The sequence below is a fragment of the Cibotium barometz genome, chromosome 28 (assembly GCF_041138505.1).
Source record: "Cibotium barometz isolate CiBa-2024 chromosome 28, ASM4113850v1, whole genome shotgun sequence".
Classification (NCBI taxonomy): domain Eukaryota; kingdom Viridiplantae; phylum Streptophyta; class Polypodiopsida; order Cyatheales; family Cibotiaceae; genus Cibotium; species Cibotium barometz.
In genome coordinates this window covers 21,552,301-21,578,272 of record NC_141073.1, presented here as the reverse complement: position 1 = coordinate 21,578,272, position 25,972 = coordinate 21,552,301, and the positions used below count along the sequence as shown (strand labels likewise).

Sequence of the window (25,972 nt, the reverse complement as noted above, 5' to 3'; positions counted from 1 at the left end):
GATCACATCTTCCAAGAGAAATTTGCATACTGTTTCCGTACTCTTTGTTCTAAGAGCACGCCCTTCTACCTGATTTGTCAAATCTTCTCTTGCAAGTGCTATATACCGCATCTGCCAAATTCCCAAAGGCATTGTAACTAGATCCACTACCCATTTGTAGTGCATGGCAGGTGGGTAGGTTGGTTGTAAGCCATCACGATGCCTCACATTTGAGTACATTTGGCATACCATGCATGTTTCCACATATTGGGAAATATCCTTGTACATTCCTCTCCACCAATATTTTTCCTTTATTTTGGTAAAAGTGGCCCACACACTTCTATGCCCAGCCCAGAGACTCTCATGGAATTCTTTCACAAGCTTCCCTTGAGTCTCTTTATCACATATGACTCTCTGTGGCATAGCATTCCTCTGTTTAGGATGTTTCCAGAGATACCCATCCTTTAGAAAGTAACCATATGCTTTTCTGCGGATCCTCTTAAATTCTGAGTCAGACCAATTTTCTTGCCTTGTTAGAGTGCTCAAATATTGACCAATAAGCAACCAATCTCCTTCATATATTTCCTCAATAAAAGACTCAAGTGCATTTGATAAGCAAATATGATCCCCCTTTGCATATGCTGTAGTATAGAACTTTGTACCCACATCATCAATGTCACTAATCATCTCTTCCTCATCTTCATACCTGGCTCGTGATAGCATATCTGCAACTGGATTATCTTTTCCCGCAATATGCTCAAACTGAGGATTTAGTGACTTGATATAAGCAATCCACCTAAGCATAGCAATATCTGGAGTGGTACAACTTGCTATCATCCCAAGAAGTGGCAAGCAATCAGTCTCCACAAGTACAGATGCCCCAATAAGATATTCTTTTTCACATTTTAGAGCAGTGACTATCCCCCATAATTCTCTCTTGATCTGTGGATACTTTCGCTGCCGAAAGCTTAATACCTTTGCTCCAAATCTAATTACATACCTATGATCATCCTCATCATCTTGCCCTACTGCCCATCCTATCCCAGTAGGACTAGTATCAACTGTAACAATCACAGGCCTGCCACACTCATAATCTGCCTTTCTCAAAATGGGTGATGATTGGAGCAAATATTTCAGCTTCCGCATAGCTTTAATATGTACTGCACTCCACAAAAATTTTTGATTTTTCCTCAAAAGCTGATAAGGAGGATCTGCTACATGTGCATAATGTGGGATCCAAATAACATAAAAGACGCATGCTCCTAGAAATCTCCTCAGCTCTGTAACATTAATGCATATTTCCTTCATTCTTTGTATTGCATCTATCTTGGCTGGACAAGGACGGCGTCCACTAGTACTACAAAGATGTCCCACTATTAGCACTTCACCAACCCCAAACACTGATTTCTGCCCAGATAAAGTAAGATTCACTTCTTCAAGTCTGGATAGAATCATGTCACAATCCTTTATATGATCTGCCACAAACTTGCGGCACCCTTTTGAATCCAAATTCCCATCTTTGTCTTTCTCATCACAGCCCTTTATTGGCACATCATCCAAAAATGGCATAGTTTTTTGTGATATGAAGTCCCGCAAGACTTTATTCATTCCATTCATCATATGCGCCACTGAGTTAGTGGCTCCCTGTGGTAAGGTACACATCCTTACTAATCCCAAAGGAGTTCTCATTGTGGTCAAGTCCCTGCTTTGTATATCCAGCTGGAACTGATCATATCCCGAATACAGATCACCCATAGAGTATATAGCTTTCCCTGCAAATGCTTCTGCAAACTCATCCACAATTGGACCTGCTCCCACATTCCTGATTGTGACTTTGTTTACAGGTTGCATGTCTTGAATAAAGCGCAATGTCCCATTTTTCTTTGGTACAGTAAACCATCTGTTGGAATATGGGGCACATGAAGGCTCCAAGATTCCCATCCTGATCTTTTCCTTTAGTAATTCCATCAACTTTGGCAAGAGAGCCTTTGGTACTGGAATTGGCCGCAGATTCCAGGGCACATGTGGAACAGTAAAGATCACCATTGGTGCTGTTACACATGGATCAACACAGCCTATCTCATGCGGCTGAAAGGCAAAAGCTTTCCCATGTTTTACAAGCATCTCCTCAAAGCATTCCCTTTCAACTGGCAACAGAAAATCCCTCTCACCAATCTTCAGCTCTTTCAGAGTTTCTTGAGTAAATTTATGCCCAATTTTCTTCGGATCTCTAAGATTTGGCTGCATAGAAGCTTCATCTATCTTCTCCTTGCTTCCTGGTGGCAAGGGCAAGGCAACTGGTTTCACCTTCTTTGCAACCGTTTTGTACTTTGTATCCACATGAGCATCCATCTCACAATTTATGTTTTTACATTCCACCCCCTCAAATTCCTGGATTATATCATACATCTCCACAGATGACACCTTTATCATTTCATTTCCACCCTGTAAGCATGCTCTTCCCATATCAAAAAGCACATCCATAGTATCTATAAATGACACCTCATCAAGCACCCCTGAAATAAACTCATTCTTCTCCAAAAGACCACACTGCTCAAAACTTTTTTGTTCATTTTGTATATGTTTTTGCATGCCACGCTTTAAATCCTTGCTTTTTACAAATACCAGTGACCCATAGCTGGAGAATCCCTGAAAATTTGCTGAAAAACTATTTACATTGATTGAGTCCTGCGAGAACTCATTCCCCCTTGTACCATTGGAATCCCGCTTTACAATGGCACCTGGCCAAAATCCCTCATCTCCCTGTAATTCATGAACTCTCTGTTTATCTTTGGGAGTGACTGCCCGAAGAGATTCACGATTCCTTTCATGATTAATGCAAACTGTCAAAAACTGAACAGCTTTTTTGCCATCTTTACTCCTTATTCTTGCATAAGCTGAACCATCATCCAAAACCTTTGTTTCCATCCTTACAGCTGTAATGTAGGGTTGCCCAAGAATGAGGGGATACGATGACATCTCCTGAACAAAGAAATTCTGATCATCCTTCACATCCCCTATAGTTACCCTTACATTTGGACATGCTGCATAAAGCTCTCCAGATGAATTATTAGCTGCTTTAATCATCCACCCATGATCCACATCCATTGGCCACTTACATTTGTTGTAGAGATTTTTAGCCATAAGATTTATTTCAGACCCATGATCAATTAGAGCGACATACGGCTCTTCCAAATCACCTATCTTGACAAGGGTTTCAGTGGTTGCTCTTGCCCAATGACTCCTGGAGTAATGACTCTTTGTAAGAACTTCTTTTTCATCATCCTCTTCCACAAAGCGCACTTGTCGTGCCCCATCAGCAGAGTGATTACATTCCACCACATTTTCTCTCTCTTCTTTTTTCTGTACCTGTACACCATGAGTCTTGGAAGTGCTTGCTTCCCCTTGTGATGGAATAGATTCAATTATGGACTGCCTTTTTCTTCGTATAATATCAATTATCTCATCATGAAATTCTTTCTTTGCAATCCCCAAGACTTCCCCTAGTGTGAATTCTACCCTGCTGTTTAGAATTCTCTCTTCAAGCACCTTTTTGAGATCTGTTGCAACCTCAATATCAGATTGAAGCTTGTAGAGTGGACTTTTCCCTTTACCCTTCTCCTTCATTTTTGCTGGCACTTCTTCCATTGAAACATCATGTGGAGGTCTGCTATGCTGTGGAGGCATATGTGATGGCCCAGGATCCTTCTTTTCACTTCCACGTGTAACTCTTTTTGATGGCCCTCCTTCCTCATTTTCCCTTTTACGTTTCTCCTCTACCTGTGCCTCATTATTTTGGCATTTAGCAATATAGGCATGAATGGATAAAGAATCCACAGGCTCCTCCCAGCCAGTCTCAAGACGTATACAATCACCTGCCTCATGCAAAGCTTGCTTTGACACTTTCTTTGATGCAATTAATTCCATTGTTGACGGCCAAAAATTCTCATTCTCATAATCCTCATCATTCTCAAATCCCTGCTTTTGTTGACCAACCTTTAATCCATAGGTTGCTGCCTCAACCATAGAAATGGCATGACTAGCAGCCATATCCTCTACCAGCTTTTTCATCCCTCCTTTCCCAAAGTTTGTACTCAGCGGAAGACCAGTCTCTGTAAGATGGATTTTCCCATCTTTGAAGAACACAAGTTGATTTTTAAGAGCTTCTTTATAGCTGGTACAATCCTTCTTTGCATGCTCTGGGTCATCACACCATATGCATCTATATGTAAACCCTTCTTTGCTTTGAGGCCTTTGCATAGAAGCCTGCCCCAATGGTAGACCTTTTTCTTCGATCCTGGACATCTTCAATTTTAAATCACGCATACCCTTGATAAGCTCATCCATCGGCCCATCTATTTTAGGAATTGTGGCAGCTGGCTTGGATAAATTCTCAGGGGTAACAGCAGCTATGGGGGTTGCAGAGCCCATCACCATTTTATCCCTCCTCCGCTGCCGCTTTGCTAACATAGTGACTGCATCCTCAACATCATTCCAATCACTCTTTAATCCTTGCTCTGTATTTTTATCCTCAAGGAGGATTTCCAATTTCTCCTGGAGATCTTTCCCAGCTGCTTGCAAGAAGAGCTCTGTCTTTTCTCTGTCCAAAGTTGCACGCTCTATTCTTGACAACTGGGCATAACGCTTCTCAAACTCCCTTAGCAATTCTGTGGCAGAAATTCCCATTTTAGGTTTTGTGACCCATTCCAAAAAAGTTCGTTTAGTCACTCGCTCAGAATCCTCCATGAAGTATTCATCTTTTAAAGCAAGCTTGAATTCTTCCCAATTTCTGCCACCCTGTGCTGTCTGCAATCCTTTTATGCGCTCTCTTATTTCAGGAACGCATACCAACTCGAAACTTCGAACCATATCCTCCTCAGTTACCCTGTTTAGCTCCATCTCCTTTATATAATTGCGCAGATACTTTGTAATGTCCTTCCCATCAAATTGATCCACCTTTTTCACAATTGATTGTAAGGCTTTGGTCGTGGAAATCTGTCCCCTCTCAGCAGCTTGTTGCTGTTGCATGTACATGGAAAACATTTGGAACATCTGCATAACTCCGGGGTCAAAATGAACCCCCTGGCCCTCAGAATTCTCAGCCATAGCTTCCCTGTATGTTTCACCACACTCTCACCCCAGCAGTTTCACGTCGGGTTCACCAAAAGAATGTCGTGAAGTGTGCTGTACAGCCAGGAAAGTACGAAACTTCTAGCTGTGAGAGTGAATGTCAAATCCAATAAGGAATTTCACGCACAAGATTTCCCAAGGAGTATTGAACATCATTATTTCCAATGACAAATACATGTGTCCACTTGCCTCAATACATCCTTGAATTCATCCAGATGATAGCACAGAATTGCATGAAATCCTTTAAACTATTCACATGTGAGCATAACAAAGCTTTCTAATTTTTCCAGTATACATGTGTTACATCCAGTGCCCTCAAAACCATTATTTCGAGATGTCCTTTATCACCTGAAAACCTGCCTTAATATCCTAACATCTCACAAGCAAAATATTGCATTTGGCATAGCTTTGACATACTCATAATTTCCAAAATCCATATGAGAAGAAAGTAAGGCAAATTTCCCTCAACTTCAATGCATTTTTCACAAATCACCGAGCTCCAAATTCCTTAGCCTTTTTCCCATGGTCTCTCTATTCATTTCCAATTTCTTTTTGATGTATCGAATATTCGATTTTCTCCATTCATATATAGTGAGAATAATTTTTAAGGAAAATAAAATAAACAAACACTTAGCTGGCGATTCACAAACGTAAATCTCTTTATTTGCTTCACCAACCACAAGCTATACGCCGGTTATACGAAGGTGAAAAATCTGGAGCAGCATCGCTGTGTATTGTTCTTCCAAAAATGGATTTTTCCCAGAATTATATCATTATATAGTACTAGAATTACTCTCTAATTCTAGCACCTACAAAGCATAAGCAGTTAATATATTCAAAGGATTAAATGCTCTGGTAGATTCGACGCTGATCTTCAACGCTGCATATTTCTCCTCTCTCCCTCTGCCCTCGCCGTCTCTCTCCGGCCCTTTTTCTCTTTCCCCGCGGCGAACTCGGCGGCCCCCTCCACCACCTTCTGCCAGCTATACATGCCATAAAAAAAAGCTGCGCGTTTTCTAGAAAATCCCCAATGTTTTTTTTATTAACCTTAGCACTAAGGTTACAAAGCATAACCTTAGCATTAAGGTTAAAGTCTTCAATGCCTATTATTTCCCTTTTTTCCATTGTTATGGAGTGTTGACCATATATATATATATATATATAATCAACTCCTTTTCACCTTTACACCATAACCTTTCTAAAGGTTTTTCTCACGCCTTAGCTCCATTTAGCATCCTTATTGTGCATATAATTTTGCCATTTAAAGCATACGATCAAGATCCCGGCCAATATGCACCATTAAGTTCTCTGTCTCAGTGCTAATGTCACAAGCAAAATCCAGTCCTATCAAGGCACAAGATATCTGCTAGCTCCAAAATTCTCCATAAGCATAAAAAAAAATCCTCCACAATTCACACCACACTGTCAAAGGCTTCAAATCCTGGCTCAGCCTCAGCTCATCTTATTGAACCTTATCTACAATATGAACATATATACTCAGGCATCATATAATGATTCGTCATGGCACTTAACCCCATGCATCTGGATGTGTATTTGATGAACTCACATGCACGGTTTCACATCATAGACGTGCCATGGCACGACACCGTGTGATTCAAATTTCATACACATGCCCAAGGCCAAAGTTTCAAGGACATCAATCCAAGATAAACATGTACACATATCAGGAAAGAGAGATATATGCTGAATGCTGATGATGATGAATGTTACCTTCTCCAATCCTGAGGTCCACCCTTAAGATGTTGGCTTTCCTCTATGTAGGAGGCAGGATATGAACTAAATGCTTTCTTCTATGTGTATGCTGAATATGCTGTTTATGATGCTGAATGATGAGGATGATCTGCTGACTTCCCCTTGCTCCCTGGGAAGGAAACGCTGAGATGCCAGATATGAGATGCCCTTCACTGAATGGATGCAATTTCTATTAATATGGCTTATATGCTGCTGGTTGGCCTATATTATTGGCGGCCAGCTATAAATATCTGCGCGACTTCATTAAATGCTCTAAGCTGCTGTAGGCTATCTGAAACAAACCTTCACGACTCATAAATGCTTTGGTTGCTGCTGTCGGCTGGTTCCCTGTGCCTTGAATTGATGGGCTACATGCTCTAAATGCCTTGAATGTCTTATGTACCTGTTGTAGGTGCTGTAAAAGCCCAAACACTGCTATACATAGATTAATGCTTAAATGCCCTGCTTAATACTTGAATGCCTTTACTTAATGCTCTGCTTAATGCTTATGAGTGCTAAGAATGCCATGTCACCTGTACACCTTCTGGGTGTGCACGTGACATATCATAATCCAGGATTAACATGTATACATGCTACCAATTAGGAGATTTGTGATAGTTGTAGAGTCATGAGAACTATCAAACCCTAACCAAAGAAAAATGCAGATCAATTTATGGAGCTGCTCTACGCATCACCTGAGCCCCTAACGGAGTTTATACATTATAACCTCCTTTATATTAAAAAAGTTAATACTTTTGTATGCCCAATAAACAAGGTTTGGTGACCCGAAATGGTCAAATTACTACATGGTAGTGACCTTTGGCAACCGAGCATCATTTTGTCGGCAATTTCAGGATATTGATAATACAGCCAAACTTTAGGTGTATAGCCAGGTTTTCTAAATTTCCCAATAAAGATCAATGGTCTTTTCCAACTGTTTGAAGATGGAAGGATTAGTTAAACATTGGTTATGCTGCCAAGCCTCCAAGAATGTGAAGACCCAAACCAGATAATCCAACAAAGAGAGGAAATTAAATACTCAAGTGTGGGGTTGAGAAAGAAAAATGGGCATTGGCACCAAAGAATAAGCGGTGAGAGAGTGTGGTAAGCAAAATATAGCAGCTCTCAGCCAGTGAGGGAAAAATGTGGGCGCTGTCCAGAACCTTTTGATGATTGGAGGAGGGGTTGGGGGAGAGACTGGCAAATTGACAATGTGCCAGTCAGAAATGACAGGATTAGGATGGCAAATAGCATAGAAAGAAGCCAAGCGCCCTACTTATATGAGGGAGTGGGACTAGGGGGTTTTTCTTTTCATCTACTCAATGTCAACTTCCATGGCATCAATGTATCCCAGATTGGCTGCGTACTCTTTGCATTCTGAATGATGTTTCTTCTATCCGTTGGCTGTGATTTTGTATGGATCTGTTCATACTTAATAGAAGTCTCATTTTCTCCCAAAAAGAAAGTGTGAAAGATGTATATGTTGCACAGCAGCAACATTTTCTCCTTCCAATACTCAGCATCTGAAACATCGGTTTGTTCACACATAAACCAAGTCCTTACATAGTAAAAAGTAATTTGAACTTCTCTATATCTCGAAATGCCGCCATTGGCTCCCTTGTGGAAGATGGCATGTTTTAAAACTTCTTTCTTGAAAGATAATCATCTGTTAATTACGATGTTTGAGTGGTTAGTGACTGCTCACAGGTTAGTATTGGATCCTGTTTTTGCAGATGCAAATATCAGTTTATAATAAGAGGGGTGAATCTGAGATTAAGAGTGTACTCACAGACAGCAGGCTTGGTTTGCCTAATGCTGAGTCTGAATGTAAATCCTGTGGAGAGACAGTATCTCAGAAATGTGAAGGTATGGTGATTTGTGCTTACTCAAGTTGAGCACTTGAGATGACTATCAATTCTACCAACCAGGTTTTATGCATGAGGGCATAGAGCCAACTGTTATGGCACATTGTTTGAATTTCAGGACATTTTGGACATCTTGTGCTTCCAACTGCTGTTTATCATCCCAATTATGTGTCTGAAATTGTGAAGATCTTGGACAAATTGTGCTTGAGTTGCCTTTCCTTGAAGGATATCAGGGTAAATTTCTCTTATAAAATGTGCAATGTAACTTATCCTTTTGACAGCAAGATATATCAATACAGAAAATTTGTGATGCACATTGCACATGCTAGTTGCTACAACAGATCATATGAGTGTGCTAGGTACACACTAATTCATACAACACAGCATATGTGCTATGCACATGCACAGGTATCAGCAACAGCATGTGCCATGTGCATGGAGATTTATCTATTATAAGAAGAACACACTTCATTCATATTTCATGAGAGTACACGTGCTTCTTTTCTATTCTGTTTGTTTCTTTAAATGACATGCTGTTCTTGCAGAAAAAGAAATCAAGAGAGATTGAGACACTTGAAGAAATGATTGGTGGGTTTACTGCCACGAATTTTGATGACAAAGTTACAGTAGACAAAGGAAAACTTTGTCCTGCAAACGGGGAAAACAAGTTTTCTTCTTCTCTCTCTCAAGCAAGCTGTTCAGAAGTGCTCTCTAGGCCCAAGCAGGTAAAATGGTTGGACATACTAATTGTAGGTATCACATTAAATACATGGTGTTTGTTGTTTGGTTACTATTCGTGTGGTGAACATATTTTGGGTCACTATCATATACTTTCCAAACCTAAAATTTTCAAAGAACATGTGAATGATGCTGGTGGTGAGATTAGGTCAGTTGTGAGATTGTTAGAATGAATCTTTTGACAGTTCCTTACTGCATATTCGTGTAAAACATTATGTCGTGTTCTCTAAAAATGCCTCTTTTTTGTGCCCTTTAAAAAAATATAGTCCTTCGACACAATTATTTGAGGAATCTCCTCAAAATCATGCTTATATTTTGTCATTTTATGGATTTTTTGGTGTTTTGTTTGCAATTTTGAATTTACGACTATTCATTTTAAGAGGGTGCTTGCAAGAAAAAAATGTGATCTTTGTGTTGAAAAAACCTGAACGCTATGCGCGTCCCAGACTTCTCAAACTCACCATTTGATAGGCTAGCTAAGACCTGCCTCAATCCTTTTCTTGCCTTTATCTCTTATGTGTTGGGCTCATTATGAACTTGAGGGTAGCAGCTAGACTATTGTGCCTGAAATCATGAAGTCACACCCGAAGTCACACCCGACATCGTCGTATCGTGGAGACATTAGAATCCTCTGCTACCGGTTTCTTCAAACCAAAGAGGTGTTCTAGGGTTGTTGGTCTCTGTTAAAAAGGACTTAAGATTTGGCTAAAGCATTAATCTAGGAAATTTTGTGTGTAGCATCAAATCGAGGTGTAAAATATAAATCCAGCTGCTCTAAGGTGCACAAAGCATTCGGAAGTCAAACTTAGGTTTGAATGAGTGTGTTGGGCTCAAGATTTGTCTAAAACATTGACTCTAAATGTGATGCTCATCGATGTGGGGTCAAGATAGCAAATCACCAATATTTTTAAAAGAACAATTTGAAGTTACTGTTGATGTAACATTGATATGCTGTATGGAAAAAGATTTCTGTATTGTGTCGTTAAAGGACTGCTGCTTGGAGTTGGCAAGGGTGGTTAACTGGATTTTTGTTCCAGGAGCTGGAAGAAAGTAACACCACAATATTCTTGGATGGTGGGGAGCGCTCAAAAAACACCAAGAAAATGGTCATTGATTTGACAAGTGATGATGAGGATGATGATGCGCCCCATTCAAATAATATTATTCTGGACAAAGATCAGTGTTTTGATACAAAAAGTAGTAAAGGCAAACACAGCTATAGACATGGTGCAGCCTCAAGAAAACTCAAAGAAACTCCTTCACAGGTGAGAAACGAAGTTTTTTTTTTTTTTCAGCTTACATTTAATGTAGGGTGATATTTCACAGCTTTGAATATTGATTACCAGAAACTTTCTTACTGTTTGTTTTCATCTGGATTTTCAACCAGAAAAAGTTTGATATAAACAAAAGGAAGGGAAAAGATGGGGCAGGTGTGCAGGCTGCCGGGAAAAGTATCTGCAAGTACTGCAAGGTAGGCCTCTTTTAGGAATTTTTTTACTTGATCTTTTAAATACAAATAAGTATAGTGTTCTTCCACAACAATATCATGCTTTTTTCTCTTTAGAAACTTACAACATTCTGATTTTTCAGCAAGGATCTTATCCAAAACTCCATGTGAAGCTGGAGCGGAATGTTCAGAATAGCAATGTGGTTGAGAAAATCTACTTAGAGTTTGATGAGGATGATGCTTTACCTTGGGATTATTTGAAGCTCCTTGGGAAAAAAGTTGAGGACTTTGACTCTGGAAAACAGTACTTGTTACCTTCTGAGGTGTGTTAACCGAAACCCATTCTAATTCAGTCAATTTTTGTGTAGACGCAGATTATCAATGGCCCAAAAAAGTAGAGCCGGTGGCTGTATCAGTGATGGATTGAGTGCTGGCTCGCACGCAGAGTCTCAATTCCTCATTCTAACATAACAGCTTTTTTAATTTTAATTTTAATTTAATTTAATTTAATTTTTTTTGGAGGGGGGGGGGGATATAAAGATGGATGGTAATGCCAACGCACTCACTCATATCTGAGATCAAAGCAGAGCCTGTTTTCTTAACCAGATCGAGCTCCAAAGACTCGCTGCTGAGCTCATTATGTCCTGTTTTCTTCTCGACATGAAGATCAAGACCCTTCAAACACTCATTAGATCAACTTCTTATGAGTAACCATAGGAAACTGGTTAACAATCATGCGTTGATCTGCGAGCTGCTCCCTCGAACTGTGCTGCCACCCCCCGCCGTTGCCTGAGCCCTTCGCAGCCCCATTTCTTCTGTGCCCCTCCCTCTCCCCCCCCACTCCTCCCATTCCCCCCCTCTCCTTTCCGCGTTTCCTTCTTGGTCCCATCTTGCCTTTTCCCTCTGCTCTGTCAGGTAGATTCTTTGTTCTTGGATATTTCTCTTTTAGCAAGCCTCGGTCCCTTCTAGTCTTCACCCCTCAGGAGGATTCCATGGCTATCTTTCTCGTCCGCACAAGCACGGAATGCGCCTTCGAATCCCGATTCTCCCAGTCTCGTAATTCCGCAACAAATTCATCCTCTTGATCCTGAGTCCACTTCCTACAGTTCTGAGGATGCTCGGGCTTCCTCTCCGTGCCTTGAACAATATCCCACAAACCCTTGTGGATGAACTAGATCTGCATTTGAAGCTTCCAATGGGCATAGTTGGGTCCTTTGAACTTGTCATCCTTGTTCTTACAAGGGGAGCCATATCCAGAGCAACAAGAAACACAGATCTCAGCTCTCAAAGACTTCTCTCAAGTGCTTTCCAATGAAGTGAGGCTCCAGAACCAATCAGCCCCCTCTCAAAACTGAGAGCGAAGGAGGCTGGACAGCAGCACTGGGAACCTCCTACCGGAAGGGCAGGGGCTCGTGGGGGGCGGGGGGGGGGGGGGGAGGAGATGTACAGCCACTTGTGTGGCAACTTCACATGCAAGAAGCTCACCAACAACTGTTGCCGGAGCAAAATTTGCAGCCACAACACCACAACTTGCCTCTGTAGAACAAAATGCAGCCAAGAAGGGCTGACCGACAGCAAGAGGGTGGCTCGACCAGAAAACGCAGCAAGGTAGAAAAAAACGCAGCCACTGGAATCATTGATTTGTAGCCGGGAGAGGCTATGGAAGCAAAAATGCAAAGCAAAGAAGGAGATGGCGGGCAGATTTGCAGAAAATGTAGCAGCCTGAACCTAAGTGAGTGATACCATGTTGGAGAATGCATAGGCGGAAGCATAAACAAGACGAGAGAGAGTAGAGAGAAAGAAAGAAAGAAAGAAAGTTATATTAACGTCCACGGGAGGCCGAATCCGACCTATGGGACAGATCAGGTACATCCATTTACATTCCACTCTGGGTATCGATGCCAAAGAGGCATAAAACTGAAAAAAAATAACTCAAAATGAACTCTTAAGACTCTTAAGAGTTTAAATTACAATGGGTTCTATTGCATCTGGTTCGAAATTGAGGTTCAAAATAAAAATAGCTATATTTCATCCATGGATGGATTTGCTCTTGAGGGGGGTGGGGTACGGAATTCTTTAATGATTGCTTGTCCTCCTCTGTATATTGCCTATTTGCCATTCTTTCTTGCTTCTTTAACTTTTATATTAGCTTGAAGCTTTACAATGGCAATTGGCCAGCAAGAGAATGTTGAACTTGTGCAAGGGATTGGATGAATTAGTGAGAAATGGGGGCCTCCTTATATAGTGAGTATGTGCACTTAACAGACTGCTCTAGACCAGGCCGACCAGCTCATGACTCATAAATAGAGGAGAAAATAGATAAAATGCCCAATAAATGGTACAACCGAAATACACTGAGATGCATAAATTCTAACAGGCAAGCCCCTCCCAACACCCTCCCTCTTTGATGGATTACTCCGAGGCGCTTCTCTCTCCCTCTTCTCCCCCCTGCCTCTCCTCATCCTCCATCCTCGCCTCTGACTCTTCCCGCAGTAGTCCCCCTTGCTCCATCCTTTTCCTCCTAGCTCGCACTCTCTGCCTCTCCAGGGCACTTCCGCCACCCTCCAGCAACGCCCGACCCGGAGCGGAGACAAACGGTGAGCTCTGTCCGCCATTTGATTCATCGATTGTTGGAGCTGGTAGAGAGATGACCATCGTCGCGTCCCCGGTGAGGGTTCTCCCTCCAGAGTTCCCACGTGGGTCCCCGGGATCTTGCCTGTGGAGTACAGTTTCTTCCAATGTCTTCTGGTAGAAGGAACTGATATTTTTGAGGAGACGGTGGCTCCCATTTGGATGTGTGTGGAGTTTCATCATTCGAGACATTCTACGCTAGAGAGTGGCGTGATGATCTTCTCCTTCCCTTGAGTGCAGGCTGCAGCCTCGGGGACAGAGTGGGATTCGAAGTCGGTGGCTGTTGCCATCCAGAGGCTGGCAATAGAGCTCTCACACCATCTTCATGATCTGTGTATCACCGATGTGCTAACCCATCTTTGGCCCCTGGCTTGGATGGAGCTGGGAGGCTCAAGCCATAGAGATGAGGACGGGGAGGTGGTGTCCTCCATCCTGGAGGTGCTGCTTTTTGTGTTCCTTCATATCTTAGTGGCAGTACCCCCCCCCCTCTTACAGATACCTTCATTGTGATCGATGGAGTTCAGAGCATGCCTACTCTTGCGTTCCGATAGAGTGGCGACACATGGAGGACAGGATCCGCGTCCATTTGGCGCGTCTTCGTTCTAGGACCGATTGCAATTACTCCCCACCAAAACCCACGCCCAAGACTCTTGGAGTGGAAGGCAGTTCCGATAGTTCCGCCTCCCATAGAGATTGATATGCAGATAGCCTCATGGAACATTCAGGGTTTAGGGGGGCCTTAGTGCTTTCAGAGGTGGGGCGTCCTCAGAGGAGAGCTTCACATAGCTATATTTGGGGGACCCATCGACATTCTTTTCCTCTAGGAGCACCATCTTTTCGAGGAGCGTACCCGTTGTTGTTGCAGGAAGATTTTACGAGGCAGGAGCCACACTTTTTGGTCTCCCTCTTTTGGCCTCTTGGGGACGCAAGGAGGCGTTTGTATTTTTGTCAGCAAGCAACTCTTGCCGGCGGTGGCAGGCACAGGTGTTAGTCTCTGGGCAAGCGCAGTGGGTTACCATTAGGATTGGAGAGGACTACGTGGGCTTCCTCAATGTTTATGCGTCAAATGCCGCAATAGGTAGAGCTATCTTTTGAAGTACAGTCCGTCAGGCCCTTCCTCAGGCCGACTTTTGGTGCATGGGTGGAGACTTTAACATGATCGAGTTAGCAGAGGATAGACTCGGATGATGCATGGCTACAGTCCCAGGCACAAAGTACTTTGCATGGGAGGAGTTGATCTTGGCTCTTAGGAGAGAGGACCGTTGGCATCTATCAGAGTTTGGGCGTAGCCCCGGGAGTTTGTGCTTCTCGCGGTCCGATAGGAGGAGCACTGGTCCCAACCTCTCTCGATTTGATAGATTCTATGTGGATGAGTGGGCTTGCGGTCGCGGGTGCATGATCGGCATCTTGGTGGGCACCACTTTCTCTGATCATGCTCTGGTTATTCTATCCTAAAAGGACCCCTGGAGGCAGGCAGGCAGGCGTGCGAGCACCAGGATTCCGAACAACTTTATACAGGACCTTGAGATCTGTTATGGGAAATATGGGCGGGACTGGATTTTATCTCAGGTTCTGCCGTGTGCACCTTGGATGTGGCCTTGGTGAGATCAGCAGATTTTTGCAGTAGGTGGCACAGAGCAAATTGGAGGTATTTTGGAGCAGGAGAGGAGCATGAGGAGGCGTCTTCAGGAGAGTTCCCCTGATAGCCCGTGCATTGAGAGTTAGCTTGTTGCCATGCACGGAGATCAGATCTATTGAGGAGAGGGGGGTGTCCTATAGGTATCATGCTAGAGCTTCCTTTTGGACCCAGGCCGGAGAGAGAGTCATGGGGGACTCTTTGAGATTGCAGGCCCCCATAGGCAGAGAGATGGTATTCGTAGGTTGCGTGGCCAGGATGGATGTATTGTTTTTGACCCCCCTCCATGTGAGAGACATTGCCACTAATTTTTTCCGATCCCTCCTCACGCGCGAGAGAGGGTCTGGCGGCACATGAGAGAGGTGGTTCCCCTTGCTCTCCGGACCTTCTTATCGACTCCCTTCATAGCAAAAGAGTTGGTGGAGGCATTGATGGCTCTCCCTATGCCCGGGGGCAAACGGGCTTCTAGGTTCCTTTTCTCTTCGCCACTGGGACCTCATAGAAGGCAGCCTTCGAGCAGCCTTCAATGAGATTATGATCACAGGTGCCATGCCAGAGAGGGTTTCAGAGGGTTTGAAACACTTGATTCCCAAGGAGGCCGGTGACAGATTGGAGATCTGGGAGTGGAGACCCCTCACAGGCCATCAGTAGGAGACTTCAGCCTTTCCTCCCTGACTTGTTCCGTGACACTCAGACAGGTTTTGTTTAGGATCAGAGCATTGTGGACAATATCTTCATTTTCTGGGAGGTGACAGCTTCGGCTAGGATGTGGCAGCAGGACCTCATTGTGCTCTTCCTAGACTTTGAGAAAGCTTAGTGGACAGCCCTACCGAACAGAGCGAGAAAGGGGGAATCTGTCACCTCGAGCTCCCTAAATGAGAACCTGACTGTGAGAGGTTGTGTAAAGTCTTGAAACAACACCTATTCGTTGCTGATGCCATGAGCAATTTTCTCTCAGCTCTCAGGAGACAGGGCTCTAGGGATTACGTCTACCCCTCCGTAGTCAAGAGGAGCTGTTGGACTCAGAGTTTGCAGATGACACAGTAATATACCTATGCGGAGACGTGGGGCCTAGAGCAACAGCTCGCTCCTCTTTTTCTGAGCATTCGGAAGAAGCTTTTGTATTGGAGTTTTGTGAGGCTCTCCCTAGTTGGTTGAGTGGTGGTGGCGAACCAGGCCCTTCTTGCCACCATGTGTTGCATTACTTCTTGTTGGGCCTTCTCTCGAGCATGCATTGGTCAGGTACATCGGTTGATCCGGAACTTCTTGTGGGCCAGCAGTGATGGGAGGCCTTCCCGGGCCAAGGTGGTCTAGAGAGTGATCATTCAGACGCGACACAGAGGGGGCCTAGTCATCATTGACTCCGCTATTCAGAGCCGCACCTTGTTGGGCAAGTTGATTGTTAGAGGACTCCTTCCAGTTGCCCGTGGAAGATGAGCATGATGCTCCTTTACATGATGCCCAGCACATGGATGTACATGTGGATGTTCAGAATGAGGTTGAGCAGCCATGGATGGAAGTACGTGGTAAAAAGACATGAGTTGTTGCCCCGCGGGGGGATTTCTCAGATGCTATTTGGCGGGGGCCTTTGCGTACTCATCAGGGCCCTTACATACATATGCTCGTCGCCCTTTGGGTTCAAGTGCCCAGCAACAGACCAGGATTGAGAGGCCGGGAGGCCAACTTTCTCAGCGTACAGGGGCTCTTGGGGTGGATAGAGTAGAACGCTATCCTATTAGAAGTCGCCTAACAAAAGAAGCACAACAACAATTGCCTCTCGTGTTTGGTTCGAAGGGTGAGGTCATCTCGCCATGGGATGGTCATTACCCTTCGGCACGTGGTCGAGAACTCCAAGGGCAGTCTGAGATCACAAATACCATGTCTAAAAATGCAATGCTTCAAAAGGTTCGTGATTTGGCAGATTGTCCTGGGCCTAGTACACGGCCTTGTTGATTCCTTTTCTGGGAAGGCTTATGAAAATTGTACAATGGAATGTAAAGGGTATTTCTTCGCGCCAAAAGCAGTTCAAGCTTTGGCGTACAATTTTTTGTCATGATTGGGATGTTTTGTGTGCAGTTGAACATAAGCAGCACAAGTTGGCTGGCAAAGCCTATGTATATAAGGGGTTTCATGTTTTCTACAGCGGACATCCTGCTTCGCAGTCAGGTGTTATGTTTGCTGTTCGTTCGTAGTTTCAGCCTTCTCTTGTGGTTCAAGATGTTCATGGAAGATTTCTAGTGATACAGATTGTTTGGGATGATACGCCTTTATGGTTGTTAGGGGTGTATGCTCCAAATAATGCTCGTGCACGCCGTTTGCTGTGGAATGACTTGTGTGCTCTTTCAATCTCTCATCCTGGCTTTGTGATGGGAGACTTTAATATGTGTGTCTCCAGGGAGCAAGCCACGTCGCCTCATTCTGTAATGGATGGCCCGGAGAGAATGGCATGGGAAGCTTTTGCAGCAAGGTCGCTAAAACAAGACATGTGGTCTTGGTTGCATCCAGATGACAGGGGTTACACTTATGCCTCACAACAATTTCGGGGCACTTATGCTAGATTGGATAGGATGTATATTTTACATCAAGATCTCTTTTTGCCAAAGGTTCTTACTATGATGGTTGATCAGCAACAGGTTTTCTCCGATCATTGGCCGCTTGTGTTTGAAATGGTCTATCATCCTGTGGATGCATATAAAGGCTTGTTGGGACGCTTGCCTTTGCGCTTAAATCACAATTTTTTGGAGCATGAAGTTTTTGATGTTTATATGCGTCAGTTGATACGACATTTCTCCACAAGAGTGTCCATGGCTGATTATCATGCTTTGCCAGTGTTCCTTAACAACACTCGGAAATTAGCGCGGCATTATGGTCGTGCTAATGCCTCTATACAAAAATAGCATGTGGCTCTTCTTGAGTCGCTTTTAAAGGGCTTGCAGGCGTTCATGTTTACTGACTCTATGGATGCTGAAGTTGTGGATGCCATAGAATGGCTGAAAAAGGAGCTATCTAGGGTGCAGGAAGCACAATATGTTCGTTTTAAACTACTTGCACGTCTTGATGCTTTGCGGGATGCTAACTGTCAATCTCATCGCTTATATGATAAGTTGCATCAAAAACATATGTGTGAGAATATTGTTAGGTTGATGGATGCCCAAGGCAACCTTGTTACTCAACCTTCTGAGGTTATTCAGCATTGCATTAGGTTTTATGAAGATTTGCTTTTTCCTCGAGAGGATTTCTCGCCGGCTGTCCTGGCTGCAAGGGAGTCATTGTTTGCTGAAGTACGATATTAAGTTGACCCTGATGTGGCGGTTCAGCTTGATGCTCCTGTTACTCAAGGGGAAGTGGAAGCTGTTCTCTCCAAACTTCCCATGGGAAAGAGCCCTGGTTGGGATGGTTTGACAAATGAGTTTTTTCGAAAATATGCTGATCAGCTTGTAGAGCCTTTGGCGCTTATTTGTTAAAGGGTTTGGAATGAGGGATATATGCTTGCCGATTGGAAGTTGGGCATACTTCGTTTGTTGCCCAAAGTCCCTTCGCCTACTTCTTTGGCTCGATGGCGCCTGATCTCACTTATGGGTATTATGTATAAAATCTTTACAAAGATTTTTGCCAATCGTTTGTAGAAGGTGCTTCCTACTCTTATTCATCCATATCAATATGGATTTGTGCATGGCAGGAATATTTTGCATAATATTCTTAATGTTCAAATTGGAGTGGATTATGCCAAGACAAAGAAGCAAGAGATTGTGATGGTGCAGCTGGATCTTGAAAAAGCTTTTGATCATGTCAGATGGTCTTTCCTTTCTCAGTTAATGACAGCCATGGGCTTTGGTCCCAAAATGGCTAATTTGGTGCATTTTCTTGGCTCTGGCTCTATCACGCGGATTATGCTCAATGGAGGACTTTCGGATGGTATTTCTCTCACCCGTTGTCTCCGGTAGGGCTGTCCTCTTAGCCCTCTTTTCTTTGCCATTGCCACTCATCGCCTAGATGCTATGGCATCGCATGGTGAAGTGGTTGGTTTGCATCTCCCTCATGGCAAGCAATTGGTTGCTCAAGCCCTTGCGGATGACACTTTTATGTTTCTGAGGGCCGAAAAAGCCAATATAGATCGAGCAATGGAAGCTTGGAATAATTTTGCATTGGCTTCTGGGCTGAAAATAAATTCAACAAAATCAGCCCTCATTGTATGCACGGAATTTGATCTTGAGGCATTAGGGTGGCAAGGCCGTGTGGTGCATACAGGAGACATTGTTCGTCATCTTGGATATTCGGTGGGTGTGGATGTGGACCCCCAAGCGCTTCTTGCTTGGATTTCTGCTCGGATCTCGGATAAATTTGTGTATTGGAAAGCTCAAGGGTGGCCTATGCACGTGAGGGTTAAGGTAGCTCAGGTTATTATGCTTAGCATGATTTGCTATTTTTTGCCTTTGCTACCTTGGACGCACAAATCTCTTCTCCGTTTGGTTGCTCCCATTCAGTTTATGCTGTGGAAGAGGCAAGGAAATATTATGGGTCAAACATGGATAGCTTGGAATCACATTACAACGCCCAAAAGAATGGGTGGGACTGCTTTACTGGATGTCCGCTTGCATATGGTGGCGCGTAGGTGGGCGCTTTTTCAGGATATGTGTTTGCAGGAGCAGCCTTGGGTATTCATGGCTTGTGACTTGATTGAGTTGGAGGGATTGTCACATGGACGGACATGTGTGCAGGCTTCATGGTGGGACATTGTGAATGCGGCTCATCCTGTCCGTATTTGCTCATCTCACATTTTATCGCATATTCTCCTTTCTTGGCATGAAGTTCTACTATTGGCTCGGTGGGATCCTGGTCATGAAGGACTACTTTTGAACTCTTTGCAGCTCGAAACATTTGTGGAGTCGCGTGTCATTGTTTGGCCAGACAGAGATGCTTCACGCATACGACTCAACCGCATGGTCAGGTTAGGCTTGGTTAGAATCCGAGATGCTGTGATACCTGGTCGTGACAGGCCATATTCGTTTCGTCGTATTCGGCAGCACTTAAAGGTTCCTCGGACATTTCAGCCACTATGGGTTGACATCATGCATGCAGTTGAGCCTTTTACTCCATTACCTCGGCCATCTGCAGATCAGCCTTGGCTTGATTGGGCACTATGTAAATCTGGTGACTTGATATCACTTTCAGCTAACGAGGTCTATCATAAGCTCGTATCAGAGAAAGATTGGGTTTCAGCCAAGGCCAATAAGGTGTGGGGATTGCACAAGTTTAAATCATGGTGGCAGAAAACTCTTATGCATGGTTGGCAGTCTAAACTCCCTTACCAAGGTAAGGTTTTCATTTGGAGGATGTTGGTGGGAGGGTTACCTACACGGGATTAGCTCAGTCGTCGTAAAATTACATTGGCCTCTTGCTTCTTCTGCACGACATGCACTGAAACAGTTATGCATCTGTTCATGAGTTGTCTAGTGGCCCGTCAGATTTGGTCTTTTGTCTCTCGCGTTTGGGAGGCAGTAGAGAGGTCTACTGTTTCGGCTTATCAGTGGATATTTGGGATTTGTCCTCAAGTCATTACTTCGGACAATCACCTTGTGATATTCCATTTCCTTAGATGGACAGGACTTTGGCATATTTGGACTACACGGAATGGGTTCATCTTTGATTCCTTGTCTGGAATACATGGGCACATTCTACGTATCCGCGGTTTGCTGCTTTGGCAGTTTTCTTCTCTTCTCTCAGCCCAGCTAGTGGATGCAGATGTTATTTCGTTATGGTCTACGGCGGCTCGGCTGGCTCATCTTTGATGCTGTTATTTTGGATGCTTATTTGGCTAGGAGGCTTTCTTATTAGTGTACAGGTTTGCATAGTCATGATCCTTTAGAGGATCTTTTGTGGGGGTTTTTGGGGCCATAGGTTCTGTGTGAGCCATGTGGCTGATGTACATTTTTTACATATAATATAAAACACCATTTCACGAAAAAAAAAAGAGAGAGAGAGAAAGCTGTATTAACGTCTACTAGAGGCCGAACTCGACCTATGAGACAAATCAATGTACAATTGTCAATGTCTTCTGGCTGTCGAGAAAAAAAAGGACAAAATGAACATGAAGTAAACTATGAAAGTACTGAGCTAGTGGGGTGGATGGAGCACTACTGCTAGAGGCTCAGTATGCAACCTATATGCGCAGGGTATACAAGAATGCAATGCAGATCTGTCTAGCTCCAACCAGTACCATAATGGGGGTGTAATATGTGATACATAGGCGATGGCGAGGCAAAAATACCTCGGAGCATGATCTCCGGGTGTGAGTGTAAGTGAGCTAGCCGCTCCTGGATATGGTGTTGATGTCGAGCCCGTATCTCTGTGACCTCCCTCTGATGTAGTCTGGTAGCTTGGTGCTCTCGGTCTCCGTCTGGCTCGGAGGTTGAAGTGTAACCCCCCTCCTGTGTCAGAATAGGCACTGGGATAGATCTCTGGAAGAAATCAGTGAGCTGGAGCTGTCGCCCACCTCTCCCTGTGGTATGAGTCCGTAGCAGTGTCTCTCTGTGGTGCTATGTCTCTAGCAAGAACTGGCCAAATCTGAGAGAGAGAGAGAGAAATGAAATGAAATGTTATATTAACGTCTTCAAAAGGCCATAATGACCTATGAGACCAAAAGTTACATCATGGTGGATCTGATACAATGTCTGGATAAAAAAACCCAGAAAATGAAAAATAAAGATGATACTACTGGCACCTAGAAAATGAAACTGGAACTGGAAGGTACACTATGGAGGTGCCTCCATCTCATAATATGTGCCGCATCGGACACTGGCGGATCTCCTCAATATCCTCTGTGGTCAGCACCTTGACTGGGTGTCCCGCATGCCTCGCAAGAATAATCCGAATCTGCCGCTGCAACCTCCGTCTATGCTGGGATGCCCTCCTCCGTAGTCGTGGGCGTCTGGACCACCCAAGCTCAATCGCATGATCAATCAGTGTACCCCTGGTGTGGGCGGTATCCATGTCCTGCTGCTGCTGTGGTCCATCTGGCGCAGTGATGGCCGGACTAAAGAAGTCTGTAATGTGCCTCTGAGTCTGGCTCTCTGTGTGCCTAAGCAGGCTATCTCTATGTCTCCGCAGCTCAAGCAAGAACAATCCCAAACACCTATGGTCCTGGTACCCCATGACTCTGGAAAGTGGTCCAAAACCTTCTCTGAATAAACAGTGGAAACGACCACGTATCTCATAGTATGCAGTACAATGGCATATATAATGCAGCTCTGTCTCTGGCTCCCCATGGCATACTCGGCATATCCTGGCCTCAGCTGGTATACCTCTATATCGGCCAATCTCAATCTCAAGCTGGTGTGAGGATGTGCGAATCTGACCAATAGCACATCGTACTGAATGAGACAAGTGTACATCCATGTAACTGGGTAAACCATCTGCTGTGAGCTGAAGAAAATGCTCTCTGTAGAAAGCCATCTTCGTGCCCAGCTCCTCAGTCGGCTGTATCCATGTCCTCCTAATGTCCAGCTGAACTAAATCCTGACGGATGAGTCTGGTAATCTCTGTCCGTGTAAGAGTGAGAGAGGGTGCCTCCAGAGAATACTGGAAGGGAGGCAATCTGTCCATGCTAAAACCATGTGCCTGGAACCAAGATGTCATTTGTCCATACCAACAAGCCGTGTCTCCCTGTAAAGCTAACTGTCGGGAGGACTCCAGGGCGAGGCGTGCATATCTATCTCGGGGGAGATCCCACAAGCCATGTATGTAGGAGACTGATCTCGTAAGAGCCTCAATCACCAGAGGGGCAGCCGCCAGCTCTGCTCGAATAATCTCATGAGGTACCACAGCCTTGGCTCTAATAAGCCTAGCAATCATAGATACCAAAGGCCTCTCCATACCTCTCCACCCGCCTGCGCTGTGATGGCCCACTGAAGGTCCCCATATCTGCACTCCATAAAGAGAGAGAGAGAGAGAGAGAGAGAGAGAGAGAGAGAGAGAGATTAAGCCTCTACTAAAGACCCAATGGGCCTATGAGACCCAAGTGATACAGTAATGTCCATGGCATATCTCATCATGGAATGGAAAATAAAACACCACGGATCCACTCCGCCAAAAATCCCATCCGGCACATTGTCGGCTCCAAAAATCGCGAATCAGCTCTGTCGTAGGCTTTCTCAAAATCCAGTAGGAGCACAGTGAGATCCTACTCTGGTGCATCTTGGCTGAAGGAGTCGCCTCCCAAAAAGTGAAGATGTTATCGAGAATGCTCCAATCCTGAACAAAACCTGTTTGAGTATCATGAATCAAGTCGGGGAGGTCAGGTTGTAGTCTTCGGCTGATGGCCTTGGCCAAAATCTTGTAAGCAGTCCCGAGGAGGGTGATGGTCTCCATTGCCAAATCTCCCATCAGTCACCACCCACTTTCGGAATCAAGTGGATGAAACCCTCTGATAGCCTCTCTGGCGTGGCACATGTAGACATCATCTCGTTGAAGGTTGCTCTAAGGCCACCTTCCATGAGATCCCAATGACGAAGAAATAAGGAGACTGGAAGCCTGCTCGCGCCCGGGCATTTGCCCCTAGGAGGTGCTATCAAGGCCTTTGCCAGCTCCTCAGCTCTGAAGGGAGTCAATAGGAAAGTCCGGAGATTGGGGGAAACCACCTCTCTCGTATGCCGCCAGAACCGCTCTCGCACATCCACCACGTGTGAGGATATGGGGGCACCCGAGAGAAGGGATCTGAAGAAATCTATGGTTATGGCTCTCACATGGGGGGTTCTGAAACGATAGATCCATCTTGGCCTCGCAACTTGCGGATACCATCTGTCCGCTTGTGGGGGCCTGCACTCAAAAAGAAATCCCGAGTGACTCTATCTCCCGCCCGCGTCCAAGAGGAAGCTCTGGCATGGTATCTACACTCCATCCTGAGCTCCTCTTATGGATCTGAGCTCAATACGGGTGGCAGCCATTTGACCCTCAATCCACGGGCTATGTGGGGAGCTCTCCTCAAGTCGTTGAAGAGAAGCAAGGCCTTGGCGGATGCTCCTCATGGAATCCAGTCAATCTGCTATGCGCTGCCTCCTGTGGTAAATTGCTAATCTCACCTAGGCTTGTATCCAAGGTGCCTGCGGTTGATCTAATCTAGCCCCTCCTATCAAGACATCAAGAAGCACTGATCCCTAGGGCTGCGTGCAAAATTTGGTAAATGCCAAGGGTCTTGCCCCCTAAGAGCGAGGATCAGGTCCCTCCCAAGTAGAGTACTCTGTGCCAGAAATTGTAGCCATGCCTCCTCCGAGTCTATCCTCTTTTTTTTTTTTTTTTCCGGGAAAAAGATCCTTCTATTAGTTAATGAGAAAACGCCATAGGGCTACAAAGCTCACCTCGCTAGGAGGGATAAAAACACAGTGAACTCCTGAGCTCCACCCCCGTGGCTGGCCGCTCTCTGGGGGGGGCTACCTAGTAGTACATATGGGAGGTGAGAAAAGCCAGACTGGAGGCCTGTAGTGCCAAGTGACATCCTCGCCCCTTGCGGTGAGGAAAGGGCCAGGCTGCCAAGTGCGGAGGAAAGCCTTGCGGCGCCCTCTCATGCGATCCGAGTCGCCCTGGAGTTTCCCCCAGTGTCCTCTCAAGGTGTGAATGATGTCCACCCAGAGGGCCTGTATGACCTCCGCCGGTGGAGTCGCCTGGCGGTCAATGGCCTCCCTGCATCGGGCTCTCCATATGTGCCAAGCCGTCATGCTGCTGATCATCTCCCATCTGTGCCCGACCCCCTCCTGAGGGGCTGCCGAAGAGAAGTCTGGCGTCGGAACCACCGCCATCGCCCTGTCAGAGACCTGGACGGTCGCACTGCCAGGGACGTCCTCATATCCAAGGGCCGGGCCGCTGTCCGTGGCCCACGCCACCGCACCCCACGTCACCAGCATCTCACCTGGTGAGCCTGCAAAAACCATCCTGAGAGCGCGCTGCCAGACCTGCTGTGCCTGTGGGCAATCCCATAAGCAGTGCCGCTGCGACTCCTGTGCATGGCCGCACCGAGGGCAGGACGCTGGGTGTCTGCCAAAAGCTAGCCAAGCCCCCACAGCCAGTCCTCTATGCACTGTGAGCCAGAGAAAAAGCGTCACCTTCCGGGGCCGGAAGCTGGCCCAAAGGCGCTGCCAGAAGTCCCTAAGAAAGGCATGGGAGAGCCCCTGTCGCCGCCAATGCTCGGCCGCCGCCGGGGTGCTCGCTATCCTGTGCCTCTGAATCCGCCGCCCCAGCCTCGCTGTGTACTGAAAAAAGGGGATGCCTGGGCTGGTAGGGGCCAAGTAGGGATCTCGCCAAATCCACTCACCTTGATCCCACTGAAGGCGAATAAGAGGCCTGCTGTCCCAAGCCCATAATCTCCAAGAACAGTCCTCCCCTATCGAGGCCGGTGAGGGGTCTACATGCCACTGTCTCTGATGAAAGCCGACCACCCGCACCCTCTGAAGAATACAACCTTGGAGCCCATCCAAATCTAGTCGTGTCCTCTGAAGCTGGCCACCCTCTCCCACCTCGAAAGTGAGTGGGGCGACTCTCTCCGCTGTGCCGCAGACCGCTAGAAGGATCTCATGCCGAGTAAAGACACCCATCCACTGTGGAGGTGGAGGGTCCTGTACTGGGGTCCGCCACTCCCGGGGGATGGCCGCCTCAATGTCCTGTCTCATCAACTGTCTGCCCCTCATCCCACTGAGTCTCCTCTCCTGAGCCTCTAGAGGCAGCTGCTGAAAACATATCCAGTCGTCTAGGGACTGGGCTGGGCCGGAGCTCAACTGGCCCCACGACACGTGAGACCGCGATCCA

The 25,972-nt window shown here is 45.5% G+C and overlaps 1 protein-coding gene across 6 annotated transcripts in view; it reads left to right on the top strand.

The window, feature by feature from the left end:
• The window catches only part of LOC147622649 (DNA-directed RNA polymerase V subunit 1-like), an 82,526-nt gene that overhangs the window by 38,036 nt on the left and 18,518 nt on the right, over positions 1-25,972 (top strand). For all 6 annotated transcript variants that reach the window (XR_015269467.1, XR_015269468.1, XM_086822191.1 and 3 more), the window contains exons 3-8: positions 8,595-8,727; positions 8,845-8,960; positions 9,272-9,451; positions 10,502-10,729; positions 10,852-10,935; positions 11,055-11,234. Coding sequence is in view for 4 of the 6 variants with exons in the window: in XM_086822191.1 (XP_086678317.1) it covers positions 8,595-8,727; positions 8,845-8,960; positions 9,272-9,451; positions 10,502-10,729; positions 10,852-10,935; positions 11,055-11,234 (921 nt within the window). In the remaining 2 variants the exon portion in view is untranslated. The remainder of the gene's footprint in view (positions 1-8,594; positions 8,728-8,844; positions 8,961-9,271; positions 9,452-10,501; positions 10,730-10,851; positions 10,936-11,054; positions 11,235-25,972) is intronic.